At 39.6% G+C, this 21,376-nt stretch overlaps 1 protein-coding gene across 2 annotated transcripts in view; it reads right to left on the reverse strand.

Moving 5' to 3' along the window:
* Positions 1-531: 531 nt before the first annotated feature.
* Positions 532-21,376, reverse strand: part of sm (heterogeneous nuclear ribonucleoprotein L) — a 111,664-nt gene continuing 90,819 nt past the window's right edge. Inside the window, exons 9-14 of one of the 2 annotated variants that reach the window (XR_002009950.2) lie at positions 14,684-14,906; positions 10,325-10,446; positions 9,046-9,196; positions 3,950-4,157; positions 2,115-2,279; positions 532-1,514 (exon numbers count right to left, since the gene is read on the reverse strand). Coding sequence is in view for 1 of the 2 variants with exons in the window: in XM_019057736.2 (XP_018913281.2) it covers positions 1,417-1,514; positions 3,950-4,157; positions 9,046-9,196; positions 10,325-10,446; positions 14,684-14,906 (802 nt within the window). In the remaining variant the exon portion in view is untranslated. The remainder of the gene's footprint in view (positions 1,515-2,114; positions 2,280-3,949; positions 4,158-9,045; positions 9,197-10,324; positions 10,447-14,683; positions 14,907-21,376) is intronic. The other variant, XM_019057736.2, reaches the window with a different exon arrangement.

Genomic DNA, 21,376 nt, shown 5'->3' on the forward strand with positions numbered 1-21,376 from the left:
TTTTTTATAGTGCAGCATTGAAACATTTAAAGATATATCTCATACGGGTTTGACAAATATCTATTTAAAGTTGATTAAAATGTGTCCATGACGATTTGATTAACCCGAGGATGGCTCATTAAACCTCATGGTCAGGGTTAAGTGAGCCAAAAAGGTTACCCTGCTCAAATGCAGATTTTGACTTTACTTTATGCACAAAAAATTTATCCCGGCATAAATTAAATAGCTAAGAGTACACTTGATTGTATTAAATCATGAAATTAGACCAAAAAAAAAAAAAAATTTAAATAAGATTTAGGGGTGTTTTCCTAAAACTGGCTCAAAAAACCCCACTCTCTCCTAAGCCTTTCTTTCATATTTTTCGAGAATGCTGATTTTAAATTACTTCCTGCATAATTTTTAGTGTAGCATTGAAATTTGTGGTTTTTTTCACACATTTCTCTCCTAAAAGATGTCAAATCATGTATAAACTACTGAACATGACCATTAGAAGATCAAACAATCAAAACGAAATCAATCAAATTATTTCACTGAATTTTGCAATCTTTGGATGTTACACAATATTTTTCTATTTCAGGTTTTTCTTCCGCGTAAACAGCAACATTTACATTCAAACTATTCGGGAGAAATACATTTTAAAACTGTTGTAAAAATGGGAAATTCACCTCCTTGCCCCCTCCTCCCAATTATCCGAGATGGTTGAAGTTTTGTTTAGGCATTAGGAACACTAAATACAACATTAGAGCAAAGTTTGGTCCAAAACTAGAGGGGGGGGGGAGGATGCTGGGGCAAAATCGTCAATATTAGAGCAATATCTTCAACGTTAAGTTAATTGGTTGAGACTAGATTAAGATTTTTTGAGGAATAAAATAAGGTCATAGTATAAAAGTGTAAATTCTGACAATTGGAGGGTCACAACTGAGTTATTCCATAAAGAAAAGGAACAAACTTTAGAACATGTAAGAGAGAAATTTGACCATCAGTCATCAAAAGTAGGAATAAGTTTGATTAAATAAATATTGTACACATTAAATTACACGTCCTATGAGGAGCATAACAATGGGCTAAATCAAGCACATATCAATGGGCACCGAAAAAAAGGATGCTTATACAATTAGGCTTTTAACAAATCAAGAAAGCAAAAGTTCAACAATGAAATCAATTCTAGGGCTAATACTATAAATTTAATGAACATGTAGAATTGGTGTAGAGTCATTAGTTACATCGATTTCATAACAATAAATACAAATTATGTGCTAAAACTAGGTAATTGACAAGTAAAAAATAGGGAACAAATAAAGAATGACATTTTAATCAGCAAAATGAATGGTTTCAGTGCAATTGGAAACAATTAACAAGTAAACATAACAGGAAAAGTTGGAAAGATGGGAGACTGGAAAAGGAAAATATTGCATTTTATTCAAAATTTACTTCTTTGTTGAAATTTTTCTTGTTCAGATTCACAGATTTGGACGATGAAAAACATAATTTCAACGTGAACGGGAAATTGGAATCTGAAAGAAAAAGAAAACCGCCCAAAAATAAATATTGAATTAGCGGAAAACGACGACAAGCCTGGCAAAAAATAAAAGCAAAATTAAAGTTTACAGACAAATGAGGGATGGATATTAAAATTAACCAATGAAAAGAAAAATCTTTAAATCGACAAAAGAGAAAAGAGCGGCATTCCGAGCTGTTAATTTTGAGAAGGGAGGGGGGGGGGGGGCTTCGCTCCGGGACGCGTTTTTAGAGTTGTCAGCAAAGTTTAGTCGTTGTTTTAGGGGGACCCGCACATCCACCGCAGGAAGAGTGTATTTACCGAAGATTACCCAAGGGTCGACTAAGCTGTAGTTTTAGTGTGGCAAAGTTAATGGTAAACAGTTTGTAAACAGAATCCGGATTTGAAAACTGACTGTCCATGAAGTTTCTTTCCGTGACCCACCATGCAACAGGACACATGAAGCCGTATCCAAAAAAACGACGTATGTCGACAACTGCCCTTTTTTTTAGGGAGCAGGGCTTTTTTGAATGTATGGATCTTCAGAAGCATGTGCACAAAGAGATATATATCCAACTCCCATAAGAATTGGATCCAGAACGAAATCTTATCATACCTTCACGTTTTGTAGAGGAAAGTTAGAGAAGCTCAAAAATGGCTGAGTATTCGATCCAGCCCCCTGGAGGGAGGAAGAGCGGGGGGTCAGAGAAAAATCAACTTTTGGGCATAACTTTTGAACGGTTGCAGATGTCGAGTAGATGAGAGAGCATAAAAAACCTTCCTATCCAGAAAAAGAAATTGACAATCGGTTAATTTTTTACCGAGTTATGGCTCATTGATTTTTTGAAAATTTTAATTTTGGATTTTTTAATTTTTAATTGTGATGGGTCGCACGAAGTGTCATGAATATGTGTGCAAAAGATAGCTAGCTCTCGTTTTCCTCTTTAAAATGAGGTAAGAACATGTTGGGAAAATGATTAATTTCCGAGTTATGATTTTTCAAAGTTGATGTGACAGGATTCGTATAAGGGCCTCGGGCCAGAAACCCACAGCTGCGCTCAGGAGCACCCTGTTTCACGCTTATCTTCGTAATTTTTTAACATTGCGCAGCATTTTGACCATTCAGTAAGCATATATGAGGACTTATATGTAACAATAGTGGATGTCGAGTTTTCATATTGTGAGAAAATCGCATTTGAAGTTTTTGAAGCTTTGCACTTTGCTGCCCGTAGAATTGAGAAGATTCTTGTAAATATTTTCATGAAGAGCAACTCTTCCTGTAAAAAACACACGTTTTACGATCTACGTAAATGAAAAATTGAGAGAGTAACAACGATTTGAAAAAAAAGTGACATCCGCTATTTTTACTGCGAACACTTTTTTATGCATGAAACAATGTCTTCAGTATGGGTAAGGCTGGTGAAACGACTGAAATGAACCAAAAGTACGTCAATGCTGAGTCATTTAATCAAATTGAACAAATAACTAAACCGTCTGTAACTTCTACATCAAAAATAAGGAACAAATTATAAAATCAGTTAAAAACTCATCAATTCAGGCAAAACGGTCCTGATACGTATAATTTCAGTGTCTGTTGCAGTCCGTGGCCAGTGCGCGGGCAGTTATCGCAAGTGCGTTCGAATCTCCACGGTGTCCTGCCGGGCAAATAGTGGATTCTCATATCCGCTGTTTTTACACATAACATGGTATTCAGTTCATATCTCGCCGAAAAATTACGCTGGAAGTCTGAAACTTTGCACAGGCTTTCTGAAGGGCTCCAGAACTCTCAAAGGGCGTTTGCCCTAAAAATGGCGGATGTCAGCGACCCCTATTGTTACATGTATGTAACAATGGCGGTCGGTGTGACTCTTTTAATTTTTCAATTACATAGATTGTAAAACGTGTGTATTTTACCAGAGGAGTTGCTCTTCATGAAAATCTTTATAAGAATCCTCTCGGTTCTACGGGCGGAAAAGTGCAAAGCTTCAAAAACTTCAAACGCGATTTTCTCACAATGTGAAAACTCGACATCCGCTACTGTTTTGCAAGCACATTTGCAGCACATTTTGCAAAATTCTGCAAATTTTGCAGCACATTTAAGTGAAGAAATTTTGTTCAGCTTGAGCTACAATAGTGAGCTTGCAATTGAATTCTTGCTGCAAACTGGGATTGCAATCTTGCTAACAACTTGCCCCAGTTGTACAAAATTGTGGAAACATGAGTTTGTAGAAGGCTTACTGAAAGATTGAATGTATTCTTGCATCCAGCCAAGATCAATCTTGCTACAAGCTTGTGTGCTATTCGGAGTGTAAGGTGTGAATAGAAGAAATATAATTAATTTCGACATGAAGAGGAGGGGGCTATGGAAAAACACCCACATTTGGCACTTGTGGGCCGTGTTATTTCCATTTCAATTTGCATAGTTAAACCTGAAAAAATCATCCAACTTACCCTCTGATCTGATAGGCATATGATTACAACACATTAAAGCATTCACAGCGTCGGGAATATTTGCAAATTCCATGTGACCTGAAGAACTTCGGTCACCTTTTGGAGAAATCATTACTGCTTTAACAGGTGGATTGACGTCTTTTTCTTGGATTAGTTGAGCTATTCTCTCGCTGTCCATTGTTACTGGAGTATTAAAAAAGTGCAATATCTGGAACGTAAAAAAAGATGATTCACATAGTGTTGTAACGCACCAAAAACTGGAAGAGAAACTTACCAATATTTCCTCGAGAAAAGTTATATAACAACTAAAACTGTTGAATTTTTTCTGTCAGAATCTAATGCTGCTACAATGTCGTGAAAGTTCTACAGCCAATTTGTTGTGTAACTATTTTTCTAATAATTGAATGAATATAAAATAGTCTGTTTCGGCAATTCAACTCTCTTTTAAGCTTTTTTTGCTCATTATTACACCTCACAAGTCTGAGATACTGAGTATTCAACAGAGGTATGTAAGATATTAAAGCTGAAGGCTTAAGAACCAATGATTTAAGAACAACCGTGCTATCTGGTGCAGTTAAAATTGGTTTTAAGACTGGACTAGCTGCTCCGAGCGCCCTACGGGCGCCCTCCACAGCTAGCAATGGTGGTGCAGTAGCTTATTTGGAATCGGAGCAATTAATTGAATCTATTTAATAATGATGATGATTCTGTGGCAGAAGATGAATGAATTTAACTGCCTCGCTGCATTACAGGGTGGAGACTGCCATTCTACCAAAACATGTGATAAAAAGCCCGCATTATCATTTTTTTTTTTTTTAATTTTTTAATAATTTTCTAATGACTATGACAATTTACTTTAAATGAAATGAAGTGTATTAGTCGCGTTGGTGAAGCGGATTATCAAGTTTTTTTGTGTTATTTTCGTAATTTTTTAGTTTTGTTTTTTAATCATGTTTTAATGACTATTAAAATTTAATTTAAATGAAATGAAGTGTATGAAAAGAAGAGGAGGAATTGAAAACTTGCGAACAATAAAGTAAAAACATGAATTCTTTTAGGCCTTTGGGAGTTATAAAAGATCAAAGCACCTCTTTGAACACGGTATTTTTTGTACGGTTGCCTTTGGGAAGAATTTGTACTTAACATTTTTGTATGATGTAGCTCGTGGGAGTGCAACATATAGTTGACCATGGCTATAAAATGGTTGGGGTTAATAAATGCCGACTCGCTTCAGTGTTTGATCCTGAGCTTTGTTGATGGTCATGCAGGACGCAATGCGAATTGGAAATTGTCGCCTCTTGACAATTTTCATAAAGTTTCCGGACGATCAATCGGTACCATTCAATAAACCTTCAGAAACGTTGAGGTTTCTTAAAAGCATGAAAATAACCTCCTCCTTAAGTGTGAGTTTATGCGGTGGTAAGCCACTAAGATCAAGACTGTCCAAGAATTAGAGGGAACAATTGAGAGCCTCCCTCTATTCCTCTGCAATGAGCCTGTACAACACTAAAGTACGTTTTAGAGTCACCTGGAAGAAGTTCAACAACCTTGTCGTTAATTCAATTGCAATGCTCATTTTTAGGGGCCAGAATTGCGCAGTTTGTTAAATCTACGTTCGCAAACACGAGGAAGCTATATATTTTCCATAAATTTCAGTAATAATGCTTGTCGGTAAATCAATTAATTCCGGCATGTCCTTGTTAGCAGAGGGGTAAACACCATCACCTATTTTGAGTAAAAATTTTGCAAACTCCGCCTCGTCTTGCAATTTTGCAAAACAAAATTAGAAAGAGAAAAGAACAAATAAGAATGAAATGTCTATAACAAAACGTGTTGTTAGCAATACGTGTGCGCACCTACACTGCTGCAGTTAATAAGTCAGGGTCAGTCAAGCCGCCAGGATGCCTATCTAGAGGTGGTGAAGCGGAGCAGCCGAGAGATTGCAAGGGAATGTGGGTGGCGAGTGACGAACGACGAGGCGACCCAAATTGGTGGGAGGAGAGCTATACGAAAGAACACGGAGATAGCCGAAAGAACGTGGCGGAAGGGGTGGCTGAGACCGTAGAGGGGGGGTACCTAGGGACGGGCAAGCAGGTAGCGGCGGGACGACCTCTCAAAACAGCTGAACTTTACTCGTCGATAAAAGTAAGAAAATTTGAGAAAATCGAAAAAACAATTACGGCCTGCAAATTTACAGATCAGAAGCTTTCATTTAAAAAAAACCCCATGCAAATCGGTCCGGTGGTTCTCTCTAAGTTAATGTCCCAAAATGCGGACTTCATTCTGAATAAATGGGAGAAAATTTCAGCCCAGCTAAACTTCACTCGTCGATAGAAGTAAGAAAATTTGAGAAAATCGAAAAAACGATCACAGCCTGCAAATCTACAGACCACAGGCTTTCATTTAAAACAAAAATCATGCAAATCGGTCCGGTGGTTCTCTCAAAGTTAACGCCCAAAGATTCGGACCTCCGTTTTAATTCATTAGAGAAAATTTGAGAAAATTATAGGAGAAAATTTGAAAAAATCGGAAAACAAATTACAGCCTGCAAATCTACAGCTCAGGGGCTTTCATTTAAAAAAAAGATCAGGCAAATCGGTCCGGTGGTTCTCTCAAAGTTAATGCCCAAAGATTCGGAACTTTGCGTTTTAATATATAGGATACCGATGGTTACGATTGAAAAAGGGCATCTCTCTTGTAACGCTTAAAAAACTCTCATTAAGTTGCATTTTTTTTTTGTTTTATTCTTTTTCCCCCTACAGAAAAGTAACTAAAATATCTCTTTAAAATTTTTTGTGAATATTTTTGAATGAGTGAATTACTCTTTTCGATTGAAAAAAAAAACATTAGCGGAGACTCACACCATTGCAAGTGGCTATTTGTATTTTCTATTTTACAACCATAGTAACAGATACAGAAGGTAATTCATTGTCCCTGATGGGCGGTTTTAAGATATGCACGGTTAATAGTTTATGAGATTCCCTTTTTTGAGGGTACTTGTTTGGAAATTATTATGGTTTAATTTTAGTACTTTGGTTTGAAAGGGTTACAACTTGAAGCTTAACACCTACCAAAGTACAACAGAGCTGTTATCATGAGAAGGGAAAGGATAATCTCGAGGAGTCAAAAAGAAGTGAGGACGAATCGTGAAAAAGTAAGAAAAATGCTCTCCATAAACGGTAGGAGATTCCAATTTCATTTTACTCTGGCTGTTTAAACCAAATGATGACCAAATGAGTTGATCTTGGTCTCAATTGATAGCTTTAAAGTTGATACTTAAAATTAAAACTAAAATCAAGTCTGTGGGTATCTAGCTAATTTTTTTTACCTACACGACCAGTCAGGGTACTTTTTGTATGGCCTACGTATGATCTGCTTTTATCAAGACTCTGACTAGTCTCAAAGACATTAAAAAGTGACACGGTTGAACAGCAATATTTATTCATTCAGTGGCTGCAATTCAAGTGATTGCAGGCATTGGACTTCGTTCCGAATGTCCCCATCCATACTTCAATAAGATGAGCTGCTTATCCCAATGTGACGAAATCGCAGCGTGGCTGATGAAAAATAAATATCTTCAGAATTTCTCTTGCTATTCATACTCATAAAGTTTTCAGCCAAGTTTCAGGTCGATAAAAGCGAATCAAACCCCCGCTACCCCTGTGGTTTCATGTAAATTGCATACTATTTTTTGGATAAAGAATATGCCCTTGCTAAACATGATAAGTCGCTATTTTAAAAAAAAAACTAAGGTCAAGACTTCAAAAAGTAACAGTTTGTCATGTTCTACCTGAGGCATCCGAATTTACCATCTTTAGCATAAAGCATTGGACTGACAGTTCCGACTTGCTCAGCCGGCCTCTCGTGGAAAGGGTTGGAATTTCCAATTCTCTTTCGAGGCGGTCTGAGTTTGGTTATCAAACCCGGTCACATTTACGCTTTGCCTCTCGGTATCCTAGTACTTATTTGAAAATCAACCTATCTGGGGGTGGTGCTGTGTTCTTAATGATGTGAGCAAGTAGTGGAGGCCAGCTGGTCGAGTCAAGCCCTTAAAGTTTAGTGTTTGTTCCATTTGTTCTTCTTCTGTGAGTTGAGCCTTGTTGACCTACCGAAACCCGATGGCTCACTACATGCATTTTTATTTTCTTCAAGACAAGTGCGGCCCAAGGGCCGAAACTCTTTCAGTTACACAAAGGATTCCTTAGTGTTAGTCACTACCGTATTTCAGGTGGATATGCGTAGCCTCCCTCCCTCACCTCCTCATTTCATCCACAGCCACCTGATGAACAGATCTTGAATCAGCGGCGCTTGAACATTGGTAAACCGGTTATTGCTTAGCTTGGCTTGAACCATCTATAGAGAAACGAAGTGATCATCACCCTTGAATGGGCTTGTTGCAAACTTTTACTGGAGCAAAAATATGAGTTGTATCTCATGGAAAATACCTAAAAAATAACGATGAGCACATCAGCAAAGTCTGAAATGTACTCCTTAACTTTACAATTTGCGAAAGACGTTTTTTTCAGCTTCCCACTATAGATACGATACTACAGCACAGGTGAACATTTTATAAGAGGAGTCGTTCCATCTAACTCTTGCACCCTGAGATGCTACACAATCTTCAACATGGCCGACGTTTCCGCGCGCTAATCGTGAAAAGGAACGGTGGCTTTTATCAACGCAAGGAACATGTGAATATAATAGGTTGGCTGCCTTCTTGGGTCCTAAGAGCTACATGACCTGATCAAATGTAACCTCTAAATTTTCGAGCTGTTCATGCTCTCCCTACAAAGGTACTCTAGATGGAACAACTCCTCTTATGAAATGTTCGTCTGTGCGTCGTATCGTTTTTGAAGCAGGAAGCCAAAGAAAAAAAAAAAGAAAAAAAAACCGCAATTTTTGTACTCATGTTGTGCAGTTAGGAGTGCATCTTAGACTTTCCCAATGCGCTCATCGTGATTTTTGAGACATTTTGCGCACGAAAAGACTCTTATATTTGCTCTAGCAAAAGATTGCAATAGGCCCATTATGACTTACTTATACAATGTTGACCGTTTGAGACGAAAATAGATACAAAATTATACAGCTTAACATACTTTCGACGGAGGAGTAATTCTATTCTTGGCAGCCATCGCGGGGTTCAGAAATCTATTATTGCTAGAATTCAAGTACTTCTTGAACGAAGGAGTACCATCAGGAAGATTGAATGGATACTGAACGTCACTCAGATAAATTTGTTTTGAGTGTCTGTGAACAGAAGAATGATAAAACGACATGTATTTAATTCATATGTGTAAAAAGAAATCTTCTGTGAACAAATTTGTTTCCTTTCTTCAACAACTCAAACTTTCAGTGACAAAACAAAACTAGGTGATAGGGTAAACACCGAACACTAACTCAGTTCCCATGAGCTGAAACTTCATTTTGATTTTTGAGATGAGGGAAAAAAGATTTTATGGCCTTTGCCTGCAATGTAACTAGGACTTGCAAATATAACACAGATACAGACACAACGTTATACATCCCTTGATAATGCTCGTGCCCACTGTTATATCCCCTAATTTCCGCCGACTTGGCAACGTGGCCTGCTAGGTAGCTAAGGACACAAGATGTCGTCAATCCTGTAGAAGTTTGCAGTTCCATTCATCTCAATGTCTTGTCAGTCTTGTCGAAAGCTTTTTAGTAATAAATACATGTCTCTTCCTATCTTCAGTCTGTCTTCGTTAGTTTCTGAAACCTCCCAGTCTCCCGATACAACACTCACCATAATGCAAAAAGACTCGTTCAAGGAAAATTGCTCCTTTCTGAACTACGCTGTTTTAAGCAGTAGTAAAAATTAAGGTGGTTCTTCATAAGTTAAAAGAGCAATTCAATATTCGATTGTTCAAGAGGTATTTTCTGGATTTTTTTTTACTTTCCGTAAAAATCTCTAAGCATTACTTGAAGCTATAGTCCGTTAAGTATTTGAACTTAAATTTTGACCAAGGAACATTTTGAAATGGGTCCATGAAACTTGAGGGGAAGAACATGATGGAATCTCAAAATACCAACCATGGCTTACATAACTGTGTTTACAGACTACAGGGTCTCAATTATTTTTGAGGCATACTTCTCTCATGATATACTTTTTGAAGACTTTTGATCCACTTAACGAGTAGGTTGAAGCCCCTACCAGAAAATATGTTATGCCAAGAGTATGTTCCGTTTATCCTCTTAATTGTGGGGATAAACGAAAAGTTTTCATTAAAAAGATGTAGACGTCCAAAAAAAGTTCATGTTTCGGAGTCTACAACTAGAAATTTGAAGTTTCGAAGTTGGAAAAATGATGGGGTTGAGTATTTTATTGCAGAAAAAACAACGGTATTATACACATACCCGAGTTGCATTTCTCTACCATGCAAATTTACATTATGTAAATTCCTGATACACCGTTCAACAGCTACAGCATCACTCATTTGGATCATTGCGCAACCTTCTTTTGATTTTAAAAATTTAATCTGGAAGAAAGAAGAGGCAATTGTTGATTGTTGGAGACCTGTAATAATGTTTGTAAAATTGTTTAGGATCGAAAATCTCAGGACCATTTCTTCTTTGTCAATTAATGAAAAGCATTTCCTATATCAACTTTTATTGCACTCACATGTTCACTTTCTTGGGGAACTTAAAATAACTCCGGCATTTTTTTTTTTCAGTTGAATTTTAGTCTTGAAAGTTAGATTTAAGGTCATAAACTATTTATGATCAAATACACATTAAAATTTTCAAATTACACATAATTTTTTTACATGTGGTGGATTAAATAAAATCAAGACTGGAGCGGTCACGTCAAAAACACTTTAGATGAGCTTCTTTCCCATGCCTTAGTTACAACCGCTCCTAGAGGCACTTACTTTCAATGTTTCTTGCTTTAACATATCTTTACCTTCAATAGCAATTTCTACGCGATACCTTCGAAATTGAAGATGATGTATTATAAGATATCAATACATGAACTTCATGAATATGTTCACTTCAGGTATTTTAAAAGACATCAAAACATGAAATGTCCTAAAATTGAGGGGGTATTTAAAATCGAATTTCTGTTAGCCGCACAAGAAATACCGCGCTCATTTAAGCTCTCACACAAGTAGGGTGGAAATGCCGGTTTGGTAACACGACCCACACTGCAGTATTGCACCCAAAAAGCTGGCATAAAGTCTTGGAGACCAGCAAATTCTCGTTTTTTCTTCCGCTTCATTTTATTTCAACATAAATATGATTGGAAGTAGTGCAGAACCTCAAATGGATTTTTCAGGATGTCTCTCTCCCACCCATGACCACTCCTCCCCATTAAGGGTAAACTCCTCTTTTCATTGAAACCAAAAGCGATATCTTTAAAGTGCTTGGTAAAAATTGATATGTTATTCATCGCGCACATTAATCTGTGTTGCGTAATTAAACTGATAGCTGCATTAAAAATTAACAGGAGGGGGGGGGGGAGTGGTCAGGCATTGCCGAAATACACAAGAAGAAGTGGCTCCTTTGAAAAACGTATAACAGGCAAAAAGAGATAGTATAGAAGAAAATCACTTTTTTTAAAAAAAAAATTTTACTTCTGCAAATTTGTTAAGAAAAGCGATTGTAATAGCAGTTAGGTACTTCTTTGCCTATATTGATTAGGAAATAAAAAAGTAGGAAAAAGTAGATAGCAATATACAAGACAGGCCAGATTATGGTCAAGATTCTTGAAAAAAAAAAGTTCGGTCATATGAACCGAACGTTTGGTGTTACATATCATCTCGACTGTTCGGATTGTCAAACTGAATTTTCGATTCATGTAACTGAACATTCGGTTCATATGATCCAACTTCGTTCGTTACCATTGAAGTTCGGATACAAGGACCGAAAGTTCAGTGTGACAAACCGATAATTTGAGCCGACAAACTGAATTAGTTGGGATGATATGGAACACCGAACTTTGTTACATAGGACCGAACTCTTTTTTCAGTGATACAAGGAGCTCCAGGAGTGTAATAAGACTTGCATATAACGCTGAGGCTCACACTATTGACCTGAAAAATATTCAGAATCTAAAATTCGGAAATACGTGATTCTTGCTTTAAAACGAAGCTTATTTTCAAAAATTCGCTGAAATCCAAAGGGTGCACACGGGTAAAAAAAAAAAAAAAAATGCGAGAAAATCTTGCGGATGAGTTCTATTTTACGAAAATATTTCATTTTTAGCCCGACACAGCCTGGCATCATTATTATAAACTTCGAAGGATTTCACTTTTTCTATTTCACTCGAGGGGTTGCCAAATTGTGCAATTAATGTGAATATTTTACATGGGTTTGAACTGGGAAGGGTCGTGAAAAAGGAACTCATCTGGCAACAGTAAAGTCTTAGAGGGACTAGAGGCTGCCTTCCTGGGAAAACCCATGATTTAGCGGGAAATGACATTAAAAAAAATTGGTTCCGTTCGAAGCTTCAAATGTATACTAGGGAAAACTATCTTAATATAAGAATTGTAAATGGACACAGATGCTACTAAAAAAGGAAAAAATGAATTGAGGACATAATTACTTATGCAATCAGGGAGAATAAAACAGAAACATCAGGGAAATTTATATGCGATGAAAGTATCAGAAAAAAACACGAGTGGGCTCATAGCGATTCGGAACTCGAACTGCACTATCGTTGAGCAGTTTTTAGACCCCTGCGCCATTGATAATCTTCTCAAGACTTAAACATGAAATTTTGCTACTTTAGCGAGTCAAATCGTGGAAGGAGATCCACGATTGTCACTTTCCTCCACCCGATGTCAAATGCGGTTTTGAAAAAATGATCGATCCCCCTCATTGCTTCATCTCCATATATTTATTAATAATCAAATGATGGGACGTTCTGGTAAACAGGTTCTGTGACAAAATCTTTTTTGTCTTAAGAGTCTCAAAAATGTATACATCCTTAACGCAAGCCTAAACAATGTGCCTTAGCATTGCGGGGTGTGGGAGGGGGAAGAACACTTAATGAGGGGAGAGAGGAATAGTAAATCTAATATATGTATACGTTTTGCATATTTACACGCCACTACATGGTAGGGGTCGCCAGTTCGGGGCATCCCGAAATTATTGTTGTCGTCTATTCTTGCTGTCGTTGCTGTTACTATCACTGGTGAGTTACCACATAAAAAAAAAATTCCATAAATAAATTAATATGTCAATAAAAATACTAATACTACTATTGCTACTACTCTTCTGGTTAACACTGCTTTGAACTTATTTAATGAGCTCAACGATAATTATATGATACAAACTGCAATAATATGGGATCTATAACTATAAAAATAACAATATACACTTCGCACTCAAGTCAGCACTTTTCTGAGGATTGCCACTGTGCCCAATACCGCTGTTTTTTGGATGCTCAAATACACATGAAGGTCTCAATACCGTTCCGATTCCAAAGAATTACCTGACAATAATTTTAATAAAAATGTTGTGATTTCGATGGGTTTGTTTGTTCGTTTGTTTACTTCCCGTTATCCATGCACAGACATCGGTCGCGCCGGAGGGAATGCGCGGTCGATATGAGACCGTCACTCGAGGGATCTCCCAGGCAACATATTTGATTTTTCGGCGATGCGCGTTTAAAGAGGAGACAGCATTTTGGGCCATATCCGTCATCTTGGATTTTCGAATTTTTGAAATTCGACTAGAAATTCAAGTTTTCCGTCCAAAAAAACCCTCTGATACCAAGTTTCCCCAAGATCGACCGAACTGGAGCCGAGGTAGCATTTTAGGCCATGTTCGCTAACTTGGATTTTCGAATTTTTAAAATTTGACCAAAAATTCGAGATTCCCATCTATAAATGATCCCCGCTACCAAGTTTCCTCAAAGCCCGCCGCGCGCGCGTCGATTAGGTAGATATATATCCTTTTGATTTACTTCGGAATCCGGGTTAGCACAATAAATCAAAGGGAAATACACATAGTACCTTTTGCTTTAATTGGTCATCCCGGATTCCCTGTTTTGCGATTTTCAGGTGCTGTTCCCAAGGAATGAAATTGGTTTTTTTGGAGGCATATTTACATGTCAGAGTAGCTTATGTCATGGAGAATCCAGATCCGTTAAAAACTGAAAATCGGAAATTTGGCAATTGTTTCCTTTTCGTATAAATACGTCCAATTGGTCCAACGACTCATGATGAGATCGCTAAGCTTCAGCTCATCGTGCGCGGCGCGGCGGAGGTGGGGTGGGGGGGGAGGGGTTAGCTGATCCGCCGCGCGTCACCGTGAGCTTTTTGCGCCTACAAGCACGTAACGGCGCGCACGTATACCGACCTGTAGCGGCTAAACCATCGGCTAGAGACCGCAATGGACCATTAGATAAGGTAAGAATTAAAGCAATCTGATACATGTATCTAAACCAGAATTTCACGTCGAACACGATTCGCACAACGAAAATTACTGAAATCAACTACTAACAAAGATATTGACGTTTTTATTTCACATTGGTTACGAGGAATTTGAACTGCCCGCTCACAAGAAACTCAAAGCTCTACGTGAGTCAAATCGCGCACTAAAAAAAAAAAAAAAGAAAAAAAATAATACGAAATTGTGCCTGCTAAACAAAGTAACCAAAAATCCATGAAACAATTCAAGAGTTGTAAGTATCACCGAAAAAGTTTGTGTTGTTGATCTAAAAATAGACTGCAATCCAAGTAAACAAGAGACTTGAAATACATTACTTACCTTCCCAACATTTCCATAGAGACAAAATAGATTAAACAATTTGTCGCAGTTGACTTTCTTTTGATTTAATCCATAAACCATTACAACACCACTTTGCGTTGGTGCACCGTTTGGCGGGGAGAAAGGGCCTGCTGGAAGTGCAGCCGGTGACCTACTGGGAAGAATATCATCTCTTGAGGTAGGAGACCTGAGTCTATCGCCTCGTCCCAAAATTCCAAAACTTCTGAAAATTAAGATTAAAGTACCAAATCACTATCAAGGAAAAGAATAACACTATGAGTGGACCGTTAACACGCTGCATGAATACCCTCGTAGCATTGGCTGTAAAAAAAAGTTAAACATCTTATAAAGAGGGTTAATCAAAAACATCACCACCCCCTCCCCCTTTGATCCGTTCCGAAGTTTAATATTTTGATCCCTATCACAAAGCAAACCTCTCTCCGTCAATGGCAAATTCGAAGAAAAATCATCCCGCGCGCTACAGCGTTGCCAAATTGAAACCACGAAGTCCCCGTGGCTGGCATTAAAATTGAGTGATGAAGTCACGGTTTGGACGTAAATTTTCAAAAATGCAAAATTTGTAGATATTTTCATATTTCGTAATTTATCATTAATTTAAACGAGAATTTTCGCCATTTTTTTATATTTTTAAAGGATGCCGCACATTCCTTATGGGAATGTGTGCCCTGATCGATTTTAAATTTTTTTATTGATTTAAACTCGTCTATGGATGCTGATCTAAAGTCATCATTGCGCCACCTTCCTATGAAGTACCGTTTTCGTACAATCCGCACTTTAAGTTTCAATGATTACTTGAATAAATGAAGGGAGCGCGGCGACTATGAGTCGAAAAAATCTCTATCTTTCAGCATTGGCTGTAAACAAAGAAAACATAGGATAACCTTAGCGTGTTTAGGTACCACTGCAATGCCGAGCGGTAGTCTTATCTCGGATTCCGCAAGCCTTCAGTCCGAATCAGTTTCTTTCTTCTTTCTCCCATTCTCTTCCTTAACACTCACCCGCTGAAGATTTCCTCGCTAAAGTACAGGGTGTTTCAGACCACCCGTACCAGGCCTTTTTCTCGGTTGATTTGGGTCGTACGAAGTCGGAGACCGCGGGGTTGAATAAGGAATTGACCCCAAGGAATCCGAATTTCGTGGTCCCGAAACCCCCCCATCCTCCCTCGGGGGGTAAAGGGGGGGTCACGATGCTATAAGTCACGGTTCCCGACCGAATTGCGGATAGATCGCATCAGAATTGAAAAGCACGGAAAATTTCACGTGAAATTGACCCCTAAAAATCCAAAATCGGACCATCCAAGGCCCAAAAATGACCCCCTAAAGAGGGGGACAGTACCCCCCTCCATAATTTCTCTTCGGTCTCAAAATTGACGTAAATTCTCCAGAAAAAAGACGGTTTCCCAGGTAATCGACCCGAGAAATCCAAATTTAATGGTCCCGAAGCTCCTCTAGCCCCCCTTGGGGGGTAAACGGGGGGGCCCAATTTTAAAAATCGGGGCTCCTTTCCGAATCGCCAATTGATTGCATCCAAATTGAGGAGCAGAACACATTTACACCTTAAGTGACTCCTAAGAGTTCTAATAGACCCCCTGAACGGCAGAAAGTAACTCCTGAGGAGGGGGGCCTCGCCCCCGCCAAAAATTTCTCAGGATTCCTCTTTGGTCGCAAAATTGACGTCGATTCTCCAGAAAAAGACGGTTTCCTATGTAATCAACCCCGGGGACTCTAAATTTCATGTTCCCTCAGCTCCTCGGGGTCGATTACATAGGAAACCGTCTTTTTCTGGAGAATCGACGTCAATTTTGCGACCAAAGAGGAATCCTGAGAAATTTTTGGCGGGGGCGAGGCCCCCCTCCTCAGGGAGTTACTTTCTGCCGTTCAGGGGGTCTATTAGAACTCTTAGGAGTCACTTAAGGTGTAAATGCTCCTCAATTTGGATGCAATCAATTTGCGATTCGGAAAGGAGCCCCGATTTTTAAAATTGGGCCCCCCGTTTACCACCCAAGGGGGGCTAGAGGAGCTTCGGGACCATAAAATTTGGATTTCTCGGGGTCGATTACCTGGGAAACCGTCTTTTTCTGGAGAATTTACGTCAATTTTGAGACCGAAGAGAAATTATGGAGGGGGGTACTGTCCCCCTCTTTAGGGGGTCATTTTTGGGCTTGGATGGTCCGATTTTGGATTTTTAGGGGTCAATTTCACGTGAAATTTTCCGTGCTTTTCAATTCTGATGCGATCTATCCGCAATTCGGTCGGGAACCGTGACTTTTAGCATCGTGACCCCCCCTTTACCCCCCGAGGGGGGATGGGGGGGGTTTCGGGACCACGAAATTCGGATTCCTTGGGGTCAATTCCCTATTCAACCCCGCGGTCTCCGACTTCGTACGACCTAAACCAACCGAGAAAAAGGCCTGGTACGGGTGGTCTGAAACACCCTGTACAGCGCTGCCCTCATTTATTCAAGTAATTACTGAAACTTAAAAAGCGGATTGTGCACAAACAATGCTTTGTAGGAATTTGGCACAATGATGACCTTTGATCAGCAACCGTAAACGAGTTTTAAAAAAAAAAAAAGTTGAAAATCAAACGGGGCACACATTTTCATTAGGAGTGTGCAGGGTCCTTTGTCAATTTTTACAAATTCGTAAGTACCTCAAAAAGGCCCTGCTTTGATTTGGATAAAACTCGGTTTGATCGATAGTTCGCTCGAACCGCGTCCATCGATGTGTTACATTTCACATGGAAATGATTTTCGTGCGAATTATGACCATTTTTGAAACAGCATTTTGCAAAGCCGCTTGATAGCCTTAAACGTCCTGGGGGGCTAGAAGTCTTGCCTAATTTAAGCCAACAGTGCAGAGCGTTGATCTAGGGTGGTTCAACTTAACATGCAATTTTTTTTTCGCCTAGCAAACCACGACGCCCCCTAAATTTGTTTCTTTCCATCCTAATATGATACCTGCCAAATGCTTTCTCTCTCCAGCATTGTCAAGTTGTGCCGCCATGAGGCTGAAAATCTCCAAAAAAATTGCATTGATTTTAAATGGGGTGAAAACAGGCCGATCCGCGGGAATTCGTTTTTTGGTTATGAAATGCACCGAGTGAAAAAAACTTGATCGATACTGAAGGATGTACCTAGAGGCCGATTGTGAATGAGAAAATCACACATTCGACCCAGGAGGGAGGGGGGGGGTGGAAGGGGGTCACGGCGGAGCCGATTCATTGGCGCCGCCGGTGCGCCGCGCACGGCATCAATCACTAGGGTGATTCATCACTCAGGGCAGCTTCGGAAAATGGACCACGACACTCCCTAAACTTGTTCCATTCGATGCAAAAACGACGCATGCCTCGGTATTTTTACTTTCTGATAATATTGAAACCTGCCACCGTCTGACTGTTTTACGGGAAAATTGTAGCAAATAGCAAAAATAGTAAAAATACGAATATTATAAAACTTCGGAACGTTGACAAAAATGTAGCGTTGTTCCTCACTTGTGTTCGATCGGGCCTCTAAAATACCAATTTCAAGTTTCAGCACTTGCAAACAATTTTCAGACACATAGCATTCAGACAGATTTGATTTTCGTGAGAGAAACCCAAAAATGTCCGAAAATAGCGAAAACACCAGCAAAGGTATAATGGGTAAAACATGTTCTAACTTGAAAATGTCTGATGCCTGCTGATAAGTAGCAGTGTATTTAATAAAAAAATCAAATATTAACTTCCTGAGATACAAGGTGAGCTCTTTTGCGTAGTCATTTGAACTTCTCGCAAATTCAAGAATAAAACGCGTAGAACCTGTTTCTTTGAAAGGAGTTTACTTCCTTCAATTACAGAGGAGTAATTGCCGAGTGGATATACGTTTCGATCTTCCCAAAAAGATGGCTTTGAAAGCGCCATAGTTTCACGAACATATCACCAAAAGAGGACATCATTGACGGTCGCTGGCACACTGACTGCCAAGTTCACTCCTATCCCAGAAAACATGGGATTTTCTGCAAAGCTCTGCAGTTTTACAGCATATACATTTGTTGCAATGCACGTACCAGCGGGACAATTAATATATTTTACAGAACCTTGAAATAACTTTATTTCATTAAAGGAGGTACGCCAATGCGTAACAGAAAGCAGAGAGCTCGAATATGCAAGTGCGTACATCTCTTATCAGTTTGGCGCGTGGAGCCTTGGGCGGCACCCGTGAATTAGCTCCGCTGTAATCCCCCCCCCCCCTCCGGACGAGTCAAAAAACATCGACTTTCGAATTTAAAAATTATATAGGGGGCGAAAAGTTGCGCCTAGGAATCACACTGAAGTGCACCAATGCATTCTTCGAAAATAAAAAATGTACAGGTGCCTCTTCTGCAATTTTAGTCAAAAAACCACATATTTCAAGCTTTATTTTTTTCGCGATTTCATCGCACTGTTTAAGCATAAAAATTGGCTAAAACCCTCATTTTTAGAGTATCAATTCTTTTTAGTAGTCTATTATAGTATGCTAATTAGTTTTTCGATCAAAATATTTTTTGAGCCCCCCACATGCCCTTAAAAATGCAAAAAACGCGATTGCGACCAATCACGAATCGTACATGTCAACGATTTTATTAATTATTTAGGCGACTTCGCAACCACGCAGAGAGTCAATTTTTGATATATATATATATATATATAAAGTCGCTTTACAACGCACTCGGGCGTTCTACGACACCCAAACGCCACATATGCCTGTCTTCCCAGAGGTTATCGGGCAACTGACACCGCAACATCTCTTCGTCAACGCCCTGCCGCCAACCCTTTACGAGACGTCCCCGTCGCCTCTTCCCAGGTGGTACCCAATCCAAAACTTGTTTGGGAAACCTCTCCTCAGACATTCTTTGCACATGACGTCGTGCACGATATCTTTCTCAACCTTCATCACTTGGCGAATTCTCTCATTACGGACACAGTCCCGTCTCGAAATGCCGGCAGGTCGCCGCCAAAAATCCATTTCAGTTGCCCTCAACATTTCTTGCGTTCTTTTCGTCAAAGGCCACACTTCACTACCCTAGAGCACGATACTTTTAACGATGGCGTCATATATCCGGTGCTTTTTTGCCTTTGAGATGCTCTGATCCCAGAGCACCCCGTTCAGCATCGCGATGGCTCTCCTGTCCTGGATGATCCTTTCCTTAATTGCTCTATCCACCCTTCCATTCTGATCTAGCCAGACACCGAGATACTTATACTCGTCACACTCTTCGATGCGCCGTCCATCCTCAAGCTCTATGCTTTGCCGTTGATACGCTGCTCCCACGACCAGCTTCTCTGTCTTGGACACGCTAACATCCATGCCCCATTTCCGATATTCTTCGACCAACTTCCACGTCATGTAGTCTGCATCTTCTTCATCTTGAGCTACAACGATCTGGTCATCGGCAAAGCATAGAGTATAAAGGGTCTGCCCATCAAGGAGTGGAACGCCCATTCCCGCAACCTTATTTTTCCATTCCTTTAACACGTGCTCTAGGTATACCTTAAATAGTGTTGGTGACGAACAACAGCCTTGTTTTAGCCCTTTTGTGACGAAGAAACCTCCGGACAACTCTCCACGAGATTTAACTCTTGCTATCGTCCCGTTATAAAATGATTTAATTGCCCCCACAAGTCCTTTGCTAAAACCCCTTTTTTCCAAGGCTTCCCAAAGTTTCACTAACGGCACGCTGTCATAAGCTTTCTGAAGATCCACAAACACCAAGTGCAGCTCCTGGCTGACCGCCCTTTTCTTCTCGATGACCTGGGTAATGGTGAACAAATGGTCGACGGTAGACCTACCGGCTCTAAAACCAGCCTGTTCTTCGGCTTCCTGGTCGCTCCAAACCTCTTAGACCTTTGCCTTGAGAATTTTACCGTAGACCTTGCTCAAGGTTCCTGTGAGCGATATACCTCTGTAGTTATCGCAATCTTGCTTACTACCTTTCTTATGACTGGGAGTAATCCAAGATTTCTTCCAATCCTTTGGTAATTCGGAACCATGCAAACAGTCTTGCACAAGTTTCCTCAGATATTCAAATAGTTTACCGGTGCCACATTTTATCAACTCCGCCGGTATACCCTAGAGTCTCTTTATACTGAGAGTCAAGACAATTCGGCTCATGGATGTCACAAACGGGAATAAAGATTACAGAAATTGAACGTTTTTCGTAATCTTTGATCGGCCCATTCTCAAATGCCTTTCTCCGTTCCTCCTCTCATTCCGTTTGTTCCTTGCCGAACCCGTAATTCCCTGGTCCATTCCAGATTATAATCTTTGCAATTGGTGAAATTGTAATCTTTATTCCCGTTTGTGACGGTGTGGAGGCCTAAAATACGGGAACCAATCAGAAATGGATTCAAATTGTCTTGACTCTCAGTATAAAGGGACTCTAGTATACCCCCAGGTCCAGGAGCTCTGCGAGTTTTCAACTCCCTCACAGCCTTCACTACATCTTGGAGCTGGATCTCCACATTGGAATCTTCTTTAGTGCTTATGACTCCGCCTTGAAACTCGGGTCGCCTCTCCGTTAATAAATCTTCAAAATAGTCCTCCATCTTGTCAATTGGTACCGGAGATATGATGTCGCGCATTTTATTCCGTTGAAACCCTTTGATCACTTTCCAGCCTTCCGTACTTTTCCGGCCTCCAAGGTAGGTATTTATC

Source organism: Bemisia tabaci, chromosome 1, assembly GCF_918797505.1.
Source record: "Bemisia tabaci chromosome 1, PGI_BMITA_v3".
NCBI lineage: Eukaryota > Metazoa > Arthropoda > Insecta > Hemiptera > Aleyrodidae > Bemisia > Bemisia tabaci.